This window comes from Lacerta agilis, chromosome 10 (genome assembly GCF_009819535.1).
Source record: "Lacerta agilis isolate rLacAgi1 chromosome 10, rLacAgi1.pri, whole genome shotgun sequence".
In the NCBI taxonomy this organism is placed as follows: domain Eukaryota; kingdom Metazoa; phylum Chordata; class Lepidosauria; order Squamata; family Lacertidae; genus Lacerta; species Lacerta agilis.
This window is the reverse complement of record NC_046321.1, coordinates 52,702,262-52,718,923: the sequence shown is the minus strand read 5'-3', so window position 1 is coordinate 52,718,923 and position 16,662 is coordinate 52,702,262. Positions and strand designations below refer to the sequence as shown.

Below are 16,662 nucleotides of genomic sequence, written 5' to 3'. Positions count from 1 at the left end.
CCATGGTATAATTTGCTCCAACAGGCAGAAAAATATTTAAGTGGTCTTCCAAGATCCTTAGCAAATTTCAAATGGGAAAAGTTTGGGAGCTGTATTCACTAGTTCTTAACAGTCTCCAGTTGAAACTGATCAGAGTAAAGCAGGGATAAGGAAGCTGTGGCCCTTCAGTTGTTGCCGGATCGCAACTCCCATCATTCCTGCCCATTGTCCACATGGGCTGGGGCTGACACACTTGGAGTATAACATCTGAAGGGTCACAGGTTCCCCAGCCCTAGGATAAGCTGTAAGGTGGGGGGGGGGGAGAAAAATATGGCAATTCCTACTTTAAGTGGCACCTTCATAGTCTTGTTTTCAGGGTAATGTCTTTGGTCCTTCTTTTAAGCCTTGCCTTCTTTCTCCTTCCTCTCAAAATTCATTTGCTTGTTTCTAATCCCTCCATCACAAGGATATTATAAAATTGAAATTATGAAAAAATGCATAAAATGGAGAGAACCTCTGCCTAAAACCCTGCAAAAAAGGAAACATTAAAAAGTTGAAAAAGATGTTTACTGTAGTGCCATGTCTTAAGAGAGAACTAGAATTGACTGACTGTGGTGTACCCTTGCTCTTTCTGCTGTTAGCTTCCCTGCCTTCCATTCCAGCAGTGCAAATGGGCACCAGCTATTATTAAATACTAACAAATGTTGTTATGGTGTAAGCTTTTGTGGACTAGTCAGTTTCATCAGGTGCATGAAATATAATCCGCAGTTGTTGCAGGTATATATACATATGAGTGGTGGAGAAGACTTCTAAGCAGGGAGCCCAGAGAGATTTGCAATGCAACAAGTACTAATAGTGACCATTCAGTGAAAGCTAGAATGCATGCAGAACAAACCCTTAACAGAATAGCTGTTCCTCTGGGAATCTGTGATCACAGCCTTTCGAATTACTAATTCTGGGCAGGACCCAGTGGAAGTCTAGTACTAAGCATGAGTATCATGTTATTGATTTTCAATAGACTAAAACATGCCTAATTTCCTCTGGCTCCATCCCTGTTTCCAGGCTTGCAGCCAGATGCTATGCATGTTTACTCAGAAGTAAAGCACACTGAGTTCAGTGGGACTTACTCCGTAAGTGTATATGATTGCATCCCCAGAGTAGATTAGAATTTTTTCATTGCAAAAGTTTCCCTTTTCTCACACTTACAAATTGGTCATTTTCCTTTCTGCCTTCAAGACCTATACACTTATGGCTTGTTCTTTACTTCTTCAGCTCCTTGATCAAAAGTCTATTTCTTCCTTTTCTTCTCTACAGCCAGACACTTAACAAGGTGTGTACTCCGCATTGCTCAATGCCATGTGATTCCTTGTACTGCACAAAATTCATTGACATTTTAGTTTAAAATTATGTATTACACTGCAGTAGACTAGCTAAAACGAAGCTAAGCTTTTGCTGCCACACTACATTTTTAAACTTCTCAGATGGTTTTTAATATATATTTTTTCAAAAATATGTGTAGCATAATTTCAATACATTATACTTATTCCATTACCTTTTAGAACAAAGAAAAAGAAAAATAGAAATAATTAATGAAAACTGTAGTCTTAGTCATATATACCCCAATTAGTTCCTGATTTGGCTTCTCAATTAGAAATGCCCTTGTTTTACCAACACTGCCTTGCATTCACCTGAAAATGGAGATTCCATCTGATATAATGGATACTAGTAAGTAGGGAAGATGGTAGGCATCTACACAGCATGTAGATCTGATCTCCAGTTTAGACATTCAATCCTATGCAAATATTCTGGAAGTAAAACCCATCAAACATAGCAGGGCTTACTTCTAAGTAAACATGCATAGGATTGTGCTGTGAGAGTCTCCAAACAATTCAAAGAACACGTGAACTACAATGAGTACTGTCTTCTTACATTGAAAACCTTGACATGGAATTGTGGGTGATTGCTCTTAATTTACTCAAGTTTGCTTAAGTAACTAATCAGAAAAAAGAATAATTTAATTACCTTTACCACTTTCACCCAAGGATGTTGAAAGTGATTGAAATTACCTCCTTCTTAGAATTCTTCTGAAAAGATTTTTAAAAATCTTAAAAAACAAAAAACCTAATTTCTTCCCCTTTTTTCCTTGGCATATAGTATGGTAGTATCTAATATTTATGATCCACACTTTCAAACTATCCTTGACTTCTGATGTTACATCACCTCTCAGTTGCTCATTTATCAAATTCTATCATCAAATAGTCCAAGTTTTTAAATAAAAAGTTAATTGTCTATAATTTGATTGAGGCTACCTGAAAACAGGGAGCTGAAAATTGGTATCAAAATAAGAGATGGAATATTTGACCCAACATGAAAGTTGCTCTGATGTTGGCATGTCATAATGAATAATGTATGTTTGCATCTATTATTTTATAGCTACTAAAATATCACATAATGTAATTTCAGATGCGGACAGAACTAGAAAAAACTATCGCCAAGGAACTAGAACAAGGTATGTTAACAAACAGCATGCTAGCAATTTAAAAACTCATCCTGCTGTGAAATATTCATTACAAACTGATACCAGTAATAGTATTCAGAGGTGGTATGCCAAAGCCTTACTGAATGATTCTTTTCATGAACATTTTAATTGGTATAAATTGTACATGATAGCTGCCTTTGGGCTTTATCATGACTATTTCAGCATGTGCATTATAATTTTCCTTTGCCAAAGATTCTCAGTAGCTGAACTGGTGTACTGATCCTATAATGAGTAGCAATGATTTAGTGACATAAAGTGCAAGAAGGCTGGGCTTTCATTATTTTTTTCATGACATGTAATGCCAATTCTCCATTGATGAGCTTGTTTGTCTTCAGTAATAAAGCTAGTAACTTCCACACACGGTTTTATACATAGTCATAGATAGCTTAGTTGGTAGAGTATGAGACTGAACCTCAGAGTTGTGGGTTAAATCTGCATGTTAGGCAAAAGTTTCTTGCATTGCAGGGGGTTGGACTAGATGACCCTCATGGTCCCTTCCAACTCTACAATTCTGTGATTCTATATGTAAAGTTTAAACAATGTGATTGAAAACCTAGCTTAAATCAAAGTATCCATTCATGTTGGCTTGCACCATTTTTTTTTAAATGAAGGATTTTTGCAGATCTATATTTTTAAGCAAATGCTCAGTACAAAGTGTTCATTTAATGTAATAATAATAGCCTTGCTTTCCTTTCCATAAGAGACTAACAACCATATTAAGGTATGCTATGGGCTTATTGTATGGATGAACACCATAAGGTGTAAAGGACTATACAAATAATTAAGAAGTATACAGTCTAAGGTAAAGGTAAAGGGACCCCTGACCATTATGTCCAGTCGCAGACGACTTTGGGGTTGCAGTGCTCATCTCGCTTTATTGGCCAAGGGAGCTGGTGTACAGCTTCCGGGTCATGTGGCCAGCATGACTAAGCCACTTCTGACGAACCAGAGTAGCACTCGGAAATGCCGTTTACCTTCCCACTGGAGCGGTACCTATTTATCTACTTGCACTTTGACATGCTTTTGAACTGGTAGGTTGGCAGGAGCAGGGACTGAGCAACGGGAGCTCACCCCATCACGGGGATTCAAACTGTCGACCTTCTGATTGGCAAGCCCTAGGCTCTGTGGTTTAACCCACAGCACCACCCATGTCCCTAGTATACAGTCTAGGGCTAAATAATTATATGGTTGGTTTTGTTTTTAATTCAGTAAGAGTGTTTTAACATTAAAGAATCTCACTTTTTTTGGAAAACTGCTTCAAAATGGATTTGTGAAGTGAAATAAATTTGTTGCTAACCAGTAAGTTCCAACAGTGGATACTGGGGAAGCAGGGCACTGCCTCCCTAACCTCCGTTGGCCCTCAGCTAGCCCCCACCTGCCTCCCTTCTTACTTACAACCAGTCCAGGGATAGAACTGTCCATCAGGTTCTCCCCCCTTAGTCTCAGTGTTGTCCTTATAGAACTCAGCAAGGAGCAAAATGGGGACAAAAATAGAATTACTGGGGAGTTCCATGGAGTTCCAACATTGTGCCAGTTATAAGACTTCCACTTCCTCTGCTCCCCCAACAGCACCCAATGCTCCCAGCATCTTCTCAGGAGCATAGGAGGACTCTTCCGTGCAGATTTTGTGGGGCTCGTGGGGGGAGGGAAAGCCCCATTGGACAAACAGATTTCCATTGTGCTAGCAGGTAGACATTATTGGATGTCACCCGCAGCTGCAAAGATGAATGTCCCCCCCCCCAATAGGAATTTAGTCCCTTGAAATCCACAGAAGGTGGTCAAAACTACTTTTGAAATCCGTGGAACTAACAGATGTCTTACTTGGTATGAATCCAACTCAAGGTCATGCCCAAGTCCCTGCCTACATCCAGTGGTGAGGTAGGATATGAACTTGGTATGCCAAGTTGTGTAGCCATTTATCAATCCTGGCTGCTTCCAGACTACGGGGTTCATCTAGATCATCATCATTTGGTTCACTCCCTTGTTACTGATCACCCAGCAGCAGCTATTGTTCTTTCATCACTTCCCTGTTCTTCTGTTCCCTTTAAGACCTCATTGTTTTGTTACTTTAATTCAGAAGAGGAGCACAAACTCAGAGTAGATTATCTGAGCACTACAGTTACGTTTTCTGCTTTAGACATAAAGCCATGGTTTCCCCTCTCCTCATTCCCATGTTGCTCTGAAATGTGTGGTTAGGCTTTGAGATGGGGGTGGGGAGCAAGGGTTAGGCCCTTCAAGTTGGAGGTGTTTACAAAGCAATGAAATGCCTCACTGTTTTACTAAAGCTCTCTGCAGAACTGTACCAGGAGGAGTGATTCCCTTTCCCTTTTTTTGACTCTCATGGCACTATTGAGCTTTTAAAAAAATTCAACATTTTATTTAAATACAAAGTCACAAGCCACACATGCAAAGTAGAATAGATCTAGCAGTAGATTTTAATCAATCTTAGCACTTTATGCTACTTTTAACGGTCAATGTAGTCATGTCTCTTCTTATTGCTTTCTGCAGATTGACTTACCGGTTTATGCAATCAATCAAATTTTTATGAAGGACTGAATGTTATCCCTACTTTGTGCATCTTATACCAAGGTCCATATTTGAAGATACATAGGTGTTGGAGGATGTCAAAAATCTGCTCAGTTAGCAAATGTAATAAAACTTCAATACCACACAGAAAGATTCCAGAGAGTCTAATCTTCTTATCACCCTTAACTGGTGTGTAAAATTTCTTGGCAATGGCAATATTCCAAACATATACCAGGGGCTCAAATTTAGCTACTTTGAGGTCTTCTTCCACTGCTGGACAGCCATGCTGCTGTTATTTAAAAATATACGCAAGACGTTGGGCATGCCAATGTAATGAATGGCAGGTGCATGAAGCACTAGCTCTAAGCCTTGGCTGCAGTGTATTTTCTGGTGTTCCTATAAATGGAAAATGAGCAAAATATAGGAACACTTACCGTAACTACTGTCTTATTTGGCGTACCGGGGGTACATTTGGACAGACAGACAGAAGTGTGATCAGCACAAATAATATTATAAAATACGAGATTTCATGTGGCATGATGCCATCTCAAAGTCTAATGAACCATGATTTCAAGATGAAATTGCTCTATTGTTAAGATTCAATGCCTGCCTGAAAGCAGAAAGTACTAAAATGTTGCCCTATCTCCTTTTAAAATTTTAGTCAATACCTAAGGGCATGGATATGCACTGTTGCCTTTACTGAACGAAGACCAGCTTCCAAATGGAGAACAGAAGACTCAGTTGCCTTGGGGAGCTCAAAAGTAACACAAGGATATTTATTTGGGGGTATTTCCAGGTTAATTTTTTTGAAGAGATCCCCATATTTGTGTGCCATAACAGATTTGTGAGGTGACTTTGGCTTCATAAATTTTGAGGGCTGGGGAAACTCTCTAGCTCCCTTGCACCATTAGAACCTTGATAAAGAATTCACTATTAATAACCAGTATTTGTATATGAGAAGGAGTTGAAGGAAAAGCAGAAACCTATATATTTAAAGGATTTCACCCACTCATTGGGGTGCCCATCAATTGGCCACTTGTGTTTTTAAACCTATTGGCAAAAACCAAAACTTTTCTTTTCATATTTTTTAGTTTTTCTTGCACTGCCAGTTGATTAAAAGATTTCTTAACTCTTGTTATGCTTGAGATAATAAAATAGGGTCATTAGCATATGTAAGTGCTGTAACTTTCTTGGTTCCCAATATAGGGGGTACATAATTATCATTGTTACTCGAATCATGAGTTGACGTAAATGTTAAACAATGTTGGTGCTAATAAGCATCTCTAATGGATACCCTGTGTAGCATGGATTGGATCTGAGAGCGAACCTCAAAGGGATATCCTAGTATCAGAATTAAGTTCCTAGATCTGCTTGTTACAAGGTTTCTGGCTGCTATTCATGTGCACTGGAAAACAAAGATCTCTATGGTATAATAACAGATCTGGAAAGTTAAAGCTTTCTCCTTAGATTGGAAGCTATAGCTCATGTAATGTACTACACAACCCCCAGCATAAGTTTTTGAGGTCTGTTGTGGACATAAGTACAAACATTTGTTTAGCTGTGCATCTATACTTTTTTAAAAAATGACATTTCCCCCTCAATATACCAGATTTGCACAAAAGAGCAGTCAGTAATTTTTTTAACCTTTGTGTTGCTTCAAGCCAGACAAGGATCTGAAGTCACTTCCGTGAAAGGCTACCACTTCCTTTTATCCCCTTTCCATTTCCTGTCCCCTGTAGCTGCAAGGGCAAATGTTACTGTTATAGCTGTTTTGCACAAGAGGCATTTCTGTACGAAAGAGGTGTTTTGAAAATAAAAATGCCGCAAACATGCCGGTACTGACAACCAGTGGGAAAGGGCAGGCTGCATCCTTTCCTTTGCGCTGATGGAAGCAGAATGGAAGTCGGGTTTGGTGATAAGCACCCAGCAAAATGTCAGTGCACATGAAAATAATCCCTCCCATACAATGAACTTCATTGCAACTGCGCTCGGATAACATAATCTTTTTTTGGATTTTCTTCCTTTATTGGATTATCTGCAGATTGGGAAGATCTGGGGGGAAGTACATGTTGCTACTTGGAATAGGAGGGTGTCATGTGGACACTGGAAAAAAGAGGGGGGGTAGAAGACAAAGGTTCAGATCCACTGCTATGTGGATGAGCCTTCAGTATCTAGTAATAGAAGTCCACGTAGCAGCACACTGTCATACTACTGACCAAATGTTGTGATCACTTCAGTGAAGTGGACCACAAAACTTTCCATTTGTCCTAACACTACTTACATGGGACTAAGCTTCACAGAATTCAGACATACTAAAACTAATTAACTATTTTCAGTTACATTTTTTAAAAAAAACCTCGACATTAAATGCTTTGAAATATTTCCAAGTATTTCAGTAAAACTACAGTGGTGCCCCGCTAGACGAAAATAATTCGTTCTGCGAGTATTTTCGTCTAGCGGGTTTTTCGTCTAGCGAAGCGGCAATGCAAACCGCGGTTTTCGCTAGACAAAAAAAAAATCGTCTTGCGAGGCAGCCCCATAGACAAATTCGTCTTGCGGGGCAGCCTTCCGCTAGACGAATGCCTTCGTCTAGCGAGTTTTTCGTCTAGCGAGGCATTCGTCTAGCGGGGCACCACTGTAATTTCAAGGTAAAGTCTTGAATTGGTTCAACTGTTTTGGGGTGTTTGAAAAAAATGTTTGTGATACTTGTAAAATTAACATGCATATACCTCTTTTGTACTAAATACAAATGAACACGCAAAATCAAATTTGTCTATTTACTGTGCAGAAAATTATCAGATTTTAAAACCTCCAGAAAAATTACATCACTGAATTGTCTAATCTATGGTTTCTGTCACACTGCAATTTGCACTTAAGGCTCCAATATGACATTTTCTTTGAAGCTAACATAGTAGCAATCTTAAGTGGAGCATACATATCTGCATTTCATTGTTCACTAGCAAAATAAGCACTGTTTTCCAATAATTTCTGCATTTGTTCTGAGAAAGTCATCCACTGAATTATTATTTTTTAGCCACCCTAGTGGTAGATTAATGCCGTTTTTTAAATTAGTAGGAAACCATAAGCCTTTCTTGTTTTTCAGCTACAGTTGAACTTGATGCCGGACCTGTTAGAGTCTCCCCTATAGGATCAATTGATGAATCATCAAAACAAGATGAAGTGTCCAAGGCCAGAAAGGAGTATCTAGATGTTTTAAAGAAAAACTATATGATTTGAGTGAATTCTGATAAGCTTGTAGATGATGCTTTATAATATTAAATAAACAAAATGAATTTTTGTAGTTTTAAGTATATTATAAATATTTCAAGCATTTTGCACTTGTCTTGAAAAATGTTGTATAGCTGTATAGCCATATGGTTCCTTCTTTCATTTGTTATGAAAGCTGTATTATTATTATTATTATTATTATTATTATTATCCTCATCATCATCATCATAAAAAAACCACTAGCCTAGAGATATTTTACAGAACTGTCCATGTCCCCTTGTCCTGTACATTTAAAACCAAAGTATTTCTTGAAATGTTTAGCATAATTTGCTACTTGAAATGTTGTGCAGGATTTGTCTGTCGTCAAGTATCAGTTAAAATGCTGGTCTGAAACATTTCCTGTGTACCTTTTCCTGCACTCTGTACATTTACTACTTTTGTCACTAGTGATTTTGCATAGCTTAGGACTGCCATAAGACATTCAACAATACAGTAGAACCTCTACTTACAACCGCCTCTGCTTGGGCCCGATCCAAGTCGCGACCGTGACAAACCCAGAAGTAAATACCGGGTTTGCCACAATTCATGCATGCGCAGAAGCGGCTTCTGCCATTTGCACACATGCAGAAGCAGCTGCTGCCGTCTGCACATGCTCACAATGACGCTTCTACCAGTGACCCATTTCGCCTAAAGGACGGGCCACTGGAACGGATTATGGTGGTAAGTGGAGGTTCCGCTGTAGTAACTTTACTGCAGTATTTAAATGCTATACTGACAGAAGTGCCAACAGACTTGTTATTTGTATTTTTAAATGGTACATAAAATGCACTGAAGTTTTTAATTGAATAAAAACTGGTGTATACAGAGTTCCTGATACTTTATTCCATCGGGTAGTAGTGACATCTACCTCCAATTTTCTTAGCATTTCCCAAGGTTGATGCTGTTAAATAAATGTAATTCATTGTCCTATTTCTCTTACTACTTAGATATCATCTGATGGTAACAGATATTTTATATGGAAAACAAGTAGTCGGCACTCTTGCCTGATGAAAGTTTTGTCACACAGCTTAAGTGTCACAGACTGGTTGGACGTCTAAGATTGGTGAGAGGAACCAGCTGTTGATCCATGTGCTATATTCAATACATACAAGAAAGACCTTTGAATTTTTAGAACATATTCATATGTGGGGATTACCTCTACAATTGGAGAGGGGTCTGCTTTCCTGTAACTGATATTTTCTTTTTCTTTTTGCAAAACACCATTTACTTCCCAAGGTGGGGAAAAGTGCAGAAGTGGCCGCTCAGAAAAAAAGCATTGATGAATTCAGTCTGTAAATATAGTGGGACTCACAACCTACATAGGGGACGCGGGTGGTGCTGTGGTCTAAACCACAGAGCCTAGGGCTTGCCGATCAGAAGGTCGGCAGTTCAAATCACCGCGACGGGGTGAGTTCCCGTTGCTCAGTCCCTGCTCCTGCCAACCTAGCAGTTCGAAAGCACGCCAGTGCAAGTAGATAAATAGGTACTGCTCTGGCGGGAAGGTAAACAGTGTTTCCGTGTGGTGCTCTGGTTCGCCAGAAGCGGCTTAGTCATGCTGGCCACTTGACCTGGAAGCTGTCTGCGGACAAACGCCGGCTCCCTCGGCCTATAGAGCGAGATGAGCGCCGCAACCCCAGAGTCGTTTGCGACTAGACTTAACTGTCAGGAGTCCTTTACCTTTACCTTTAAACCTACATAGGACTGCATGCCACTTATTAATGTTATTTTGTGTTGAGAGTTTATTTTGAAAAGTTTGTCCTTTGGACAATAAACGAAAAATGGGCATGTCCTGATAGTTTGTGCTGCTCTGTGTCCATACAGTGGTGGACTATAAATTTGTTGCCTATCAGCAAAGAATTTGAAGTTGCCATGAATAAGTGAATCTGATTTCTTGATATATTCAGGTATTCAAAAGGCAAACAATGAAAAATTAAAAGGAACAGTTTGCACAAACAGCAAATAAAATTGATCGAGATATTTATGCTGACAACTTCCTGATGAGTGCTTCTCGTGTTTTACTTGATGACTAGTATTTCATTGTATCATTCATACTGATTTTGGTTGATTGCTAGGCTTAATCAAAGGATAAAATATAGATGGATAATTCATTGGAAACCAGCTTCTATCTGTCAGTAGATTGTCAAGCACATCACTGCCTCCTGTTGTGATTGTAGAGATTCCTGTGTAGGAGCAAAGCTTCCTAAACCTGGTTCCACCGAACGACTCAGTGCAATTCAGCCCTTTTAAAACCCATCTAGTCCTTATGTAAGCTCAGACCCCCAATGAGATCAAACCACTTTGGCTATTTTCTTTCGATAAATCCACCCTCCTTATAAAAAGAAGAAATGTTTCAATTATAAGACTTTACTGAAGAAATCAGATGGGTCAAGATAATTCCTAAATTAGTCTTCGTATCTTTTGCACATAGCTATATTTGTTGTAAATGCATGCTGAGGATAAGACTAAAAGCAACTGAATTTCTGAAAAATCCAGTGCCTTTTTCCAGCTGGGAATCTTCTTCTGAATTCACTTCTATGCTGCTAAAAATATATCCTAGTGTGTCCAAAAAAAGCCTAGGCAGAGAACTAAGCTACATATTTAATCACTGCACCAGGATGAGGAAGGTTTTTTGAGGCTCACAGCCCCCTGAGGAAGTTGTGCTGTTCCTCTGCAGCAAGAGAGATTGTGCTTGAGGCAGGGAACAGTTTAGGAAAGGGCAAGACAGTGCCATGATTCAGTAGTTGCAACATGAAAATGACTTCTTTCCCCACAATAACTTAACTTTCCTAAGTGTATTTCTTGCTCACTAATGCTACTCACTGATTTTACATCAACTGTTCTCTATAATGAGGGTCAACAGGGAATTGAAATTCCCTGAATGACCCCCCCCCCCCAAATCAGCTATCCTTTGGGCTTTCTAAATATTTCAGTTGCCACTGATGTCAAAGCCACTCTCTACTACTAGGATGTGACTATAAGTACATAGGTTTGATGCAGAACATTCTGGCATTCTGTGTCATGTACTTTGTGCAATGCTGGAACAATCATGCAGTAGAATGCTAATAGCCAATTTGGAATTGATGCAGCTGTAATAAACACCCTTAAAACGAGAGAGACAATCTGAAGGAGGTAGCAGCCTTTGAACACAATTTGCTTCCCCTGGAAACAAAAGCTGTCTGACAAGCAGTCCCCAGGAGTATTCTATTTATCCCCACAGGGCTTTAGTTGGCAAACACCTGACCTGAATTTGTTTCCTGCAATAGCAGTGACTGGAAAACCAATTATTCAAACAGGATTCAGTGTGTGTGTGTGTGTTTGTAAATAAAAAACCTAAGATCAGGGGTGATTTCTGGATGCTTTATTTCACATCCGTGGATGGTATCCAGCACTGCCATTCTGCTTTTGGAACAGACTTCCACTTGCATAATTGAACATTAGCCCCTCTGCACCCTCAGAATCTGCTCCAGAGGGTTAGAAGCAGCTTTTTTAGGGGGGGGGGCAGTGAAAGAAGAGGATGGGGAAGTCTCAGTGCATGAACAGAATATGGCTTACACATTGTTAGATACAACCCTGTATGTTCATTGTTTTGCTTTGATTTTCAGTCATCTAGATATAGCAGTTTTATTTGATTGTGGTTGTGGCTGGGGGTGTATGTGTCTGGCATCAACATGGTATTTCTAAGTAACGCTTCATATTGGCTTTATAGTGAAGAACTTGTGCAGATCCTCAAGGGAGGGGGGATAACAATGAAGACAACTTTGGTCTTCATTTTGCTGATGAGCATCTTGAGTGTGGTCTTCTAAGCCAGATCAACTTTACTTGCCTTATGCTCTTAAAAAATTGACTAGTTTATAACACAATTCAAGTAGCTTTGCAAATCCTTAGTGTACTGAGGTGCAGCTCTCTGAAAGTCCTTGTGCTAGAAGCAGAGCTTATAAATAGAAAGTTGCTGTTAACCCAAACAGGCAAGTTCCAAAATGAGAGCTGCTTGGAGTGATGGTATCACTTCTGTCAGTGGCAGGCATGTTAATTGAGCATGCATGATGCCCTCAATACAAAAAAGGATTGGTTGTTGTTAGCCCAAAGGGACTGGTAGGTTCTGTGCAGTTAGGACCGTAGCCATTTGCCTGAGAAACATTTGATTCCACCCCTGTAGGTTGGCATCATTTCTGTGAAGGACTGCAAGTGATGTCTTCACAATGGCTAGAACTAAGTGAGAGAGCAGCTGAAGTATCTCAAATACTTCACTGGCCGTTCATTATTGACTCACCCGACTATTATACTATTGATTAATGCTCAAGATGCTATTACTGCTTGAGTCTTAAATGGCTCTTTCAGAACCATCTAAATGAAGCTCTGGGGAAGGGGTAAAATATTGCCTTTCTGCTTGTCTCAACCCAATCAGCAATTGGCTAAATAACGATACTTCTGGGAGCCATCGCAGCTCTTGTTTCCAACAATTGTTCACTGGAAAACCCCTGGAATTCCTGAGGAATGTGTAGGTGCCTTAATTGGAATACGGTGCCAGTCCTTAAACTACAGTGTGTTAGTAACGGTTAGAGTGTTGGACTAGGACCTGAGAGGGCAGGGTTTGAATTCCCACTCAGCCATGAAACTCACTTGGTGACCTTAAAGCAATATCATCACTACTAGGCCACCCTTGATACACACAATTCACTGCAAATTAGGAGGCCCCTCTGTACACACAGAACTCCCCAATTTTCACTTCTCTCATTGCACCACCACATCCTGTCTGAAGGTCTTCAGCTCCCCCTCCCCCAAAAACGCCACTCTTCCTTTCTCCTCCACATGCTTGGAACTGCTTCTGAGAACAAGGTCAGTGGTCAGCCTACCTTTATACTAAGCTCATTGTTGAGGGCACTTACTCAGTGAATAAGCTAGGAGACAACAAGCATCCGCCAAGCAGATGCCTGTTGGAAGCCCACAAGCAGGACATGACTGCAACAGCATTCTCCTGACACATGCATTACAGCAGCATGCCACCTCCAATAACTAGAAGTAATAAACAGCTGACATCAAAACCAGTGGGTTTTGACAGGCTTATCCAGTCAACTAGGTGGAAGACTCAAGACAAGATTTCCCGTTGAGATATTAATAGCTTATTCACTTGTTTAAGACATGTTCTTGAACCTTGATTGCACTGTGAGATTTTGGGGCAAACACTGGAATAGAAAACAACCATTTGTCTCAAATCTGGCTATTTCAAAGGGAAATTGTTCAAGGGTATATTAAACTCATTGTTAGAATGTCAGCTTGTTGGCAGCTGGGTTCATGAGCTCAGAAATCTGTGACTGACAGCTTTGTCTGGAAAAAATTGGGAACACATCAAGCAAATAAAACTGTAGCTCTGAAACTGGTGTGTTAGGCACTCACTGAGCTTTGTCCATTACAATGCCTCTAGATAATTCTGTAATGACATGCATTTGCAGAAGAGGAGGAAATCATTCAAGGCCATGAAGGAAACTGGTGGCAACAAAGATACCTTTTAAACAAGGTATGCAAGCTGGTATAACATTTTCATATAGTTTTCCCTTATACTATAACATGCAGTAAATTTTATATCCATATTCCACAGTTGCTCCCATGAGTCTATATCTGTGTTATGACCTATATCAATTGCCCAATGTATCATTGAAGATTTTACTTGTTTATCCTTTGTCTTCCTTTCCAATAATATCTTATATATTTTGGACAATACTTTAACATTACATTCCAACAGTTCTCTTTCCAATCGTGATGATTGTTCTCCAAACCCTTATTTCATATCTTTTTTTAATACTTCATTCAAGTGGTGGTATTGCATCCATGTTAATTCTTTAAATTCTTTAAATTTATATTCTCCAACCTCCTCTCTTAATAAACTTCTATAAGTTATCCATCTTTCCATTATATATATTTTCTTTATCACTATAGCTTCTAATGGTGAGAGCCAGAGTGGTGTTTTCGTTTCCAATAGGTTTTTGTATTTATCCAAAACTCTCTACAATTTTTTTCCTTTGTGCACTTTTGCTTTTTCATACCACAGATAAGCAAGCCAACCAAAATTATTATCATGACCTTCGAGATTAAAATATATGGATTTTTCAATGTCAACCATTCCTTCAACTAGCACAGAAAAGATGCCTCATAATATAATCTGCTGGAGGGCTGTTTTCATTCCCTGGGCTGAAGGTTCCCCAACCCTACTTCAGCAGGTTTATGAGTTTGTAGGATGCTAAACTTTGGGCTATATGCAACACTGCAGCTCCACTGATGCAACATATATCCAGACATGCAGTGGAATTTTTCTCTTTCAGCCACCTATGTGCCCTCAAAATCAACTCTGGAGTATTTTGAGGATCATCTGGAGCAGATTTTGGAGGGAAAACGAGTTCTACTTGCAAAGCATTGGATAGAACCATTTTGGTACTTTCCTCATCAGTGACAGCTATGCAAAGAACAAGGTTTGTGTTTGTTTGTTTGTTTGTGTCATAAACTGGCTGGATGACGGGGAGGAGGAAGAGGGTCCCGGCGAGGACTGTGACACAGCAGGGCAAGCTGGGGATGAGGAAGGTGAGGTTGGTGTAGGAAGTACTCATGGGGTGACGGAGAATGACAAGGGGATGGGGGTCAGTGCACAGAAACCAGAGCAGCAGGACGCATCACCACAGCCAAAGGGGCCCGTCTCCATGAACACAGCAAGTTCTGAGGCATAGGTTGCAGTGGGGAGGGTGCGCCAGCCAAGAGTCAGGTGGGGCTCGCTAACTCTGGGAGGAGGTGTGTGATTCCTCAGCTAATGTAGGCTCAGAACAGGTGAGGGTCACCTGCCTCATCAAGCCCAGATGCTGCAATCAGCACGCAAAGTATAAAAGGGAAGCAGAACTGAGGTGCTGGGTCTGCTCAACTGCCCATGTTGATACACTTCAGCTTGGGTGTTCTAGGATCTCTATGGGACTGTGCTTTACTATGGACTTTGGACACGTGTCGAAGCAATGATTCTTCAACATCAACATTGTTGGACTGGTCATGTTGTGTGGATGCCTGATTATCGCCTTCCAAAGCCACTACTCTATTCTGAACTTAAAAATGGTAAGCATAATGCTGGTGGTAAACGAAAGAAGTTCGAAGACTCTCTCAAAGCAAAAAATAAATAAAAAATTGTATAAACACCGACAACTGAGAAACACTGGCCTGTGAGTGCTCCAATTGGAGAACAGCCTTTACCAAAGGTGTCATGAGCTTTGAAGATGCTTGAACTCGGGATGAAAGGGAGAAACGCACTAAGAGGAAGGCACACTTGGCAAACCCTCACCATGATCAACTCCTGCCCAGAAACCTATGTCCCCAATGTGGAAGGATGTGTGGATCCAGAATTGGCCTTGACAGTCATTTACGGACTCACTGTTAAGACTATGTTCATGGAAGCCAATCTTACTCGGCTACAAGTGATCGCCAAATAATAATAAGATGAAGCACACACGGATCAATCCTGGACTGGGAACTTGACATACATACAGACTTGCTGTCTGGTACACCAGGGGTTCAGGACTGTTTGTTTGTTTACAAGTAAGTTTCCTAGGAATATGGTTAAAGGTAAAGGTACCCTTAACCATTAGGTCCAGTCGCAGATGACTCTGGGGTTGCATGCTCATCTCGCTCTATAGGCCGAGGGAGCCGGTGTTTGTCCGCAGAAAGCTTCCAGGTCATGTGGTCAGCATGACTAAACCGCTTCTGGTGAACCAAAGCAGCACACGGAAATGCCGTATACCTTCCCGCCGAAGCGGTACCTATTTATCTACTTGCATTTTGACATGCTTTTGAACCGCTAGGTGGGCAGGAGCTGGAACCAAACAACGGGAGCTCACCCCATTGTGGGGATTTGAACCACCGACCTTCTGATTGGCAAGCCCTAGGCACTGTGTTTTAGACCACAGCGCCACCCGTGTCCCTAGGAATATTGTTAGTGAGTGACTATTGAGCCATTGTAGTTTTCATTAGAAAACTAAAAACCTTTGTAGTAGTAAACAGCTAAAATGAAGATGGGAATGCTCTATCTCCTGCCCATGTGGAATAACAGTGTATATAGAGTAATCTTAGGGTTAGTTTAGGCCAGGTTCCCTTACGATGCTTCCCAGAAGCAGCTTCTAAGAAGGTCAGATGAAATTGACTCAGCTCCAGGAGCTCCTAGTCACATTTCAGCATCGAGTTCTATCCTGGGAGCATAGGAGGCATCTAAAATAATGGATGTCTCCAGTTCTGTTCAGAGCCAGTAAGAGCTAGAGGGTAGAATGACTCAGTGCACAGGAGGTAATCACAAAATTGCTGCTACAAGAAGCCTTCTTTCTTTTCCG

General features: G+C 40.4%; 1 protein-coding gene across 9 annotated transcripts in view; it reads left to right on the top strand.

Moving 5' to 3' along the window:
* ANKRD26 (ankyrin repeat domain 26) overlaps window positions 1–8,476 on the top strand; it is a 43,307-nt gene extending 34,831 nt beyond the window's left edge. For 6 of the 9 annotated variants that reach the window (XM_033163340.1, XM_033163345.1, XM_033163342.1 and 3 more), the window contains 2 exons: window positions 2,443–2,488; window positions 8,148–8,476. In XM_033163340.1, coding sequence (XP_033019231.1) covers window positions 2,443–2,488; window positions 8,148–8,281 — 180 coding nt within the window. In that variant the 3' untranslated portion in view covers window positions 8,282–8,476. Of the gene's footprint in view, window positions 1–1,251; window positions 1,310–2,442; window positions 2,489–5,026; window positions 5,196–8,147 lie in introns of those variants that run through there. The other 3 variants (XR_004427494.1, XR_004427493.1, XM_033163343.1) reach the window with 3 other exon arrangements.
* The last annotated feature ends 8,186 nt before the right edge of the window (window positions 8,477–16,662 follow it).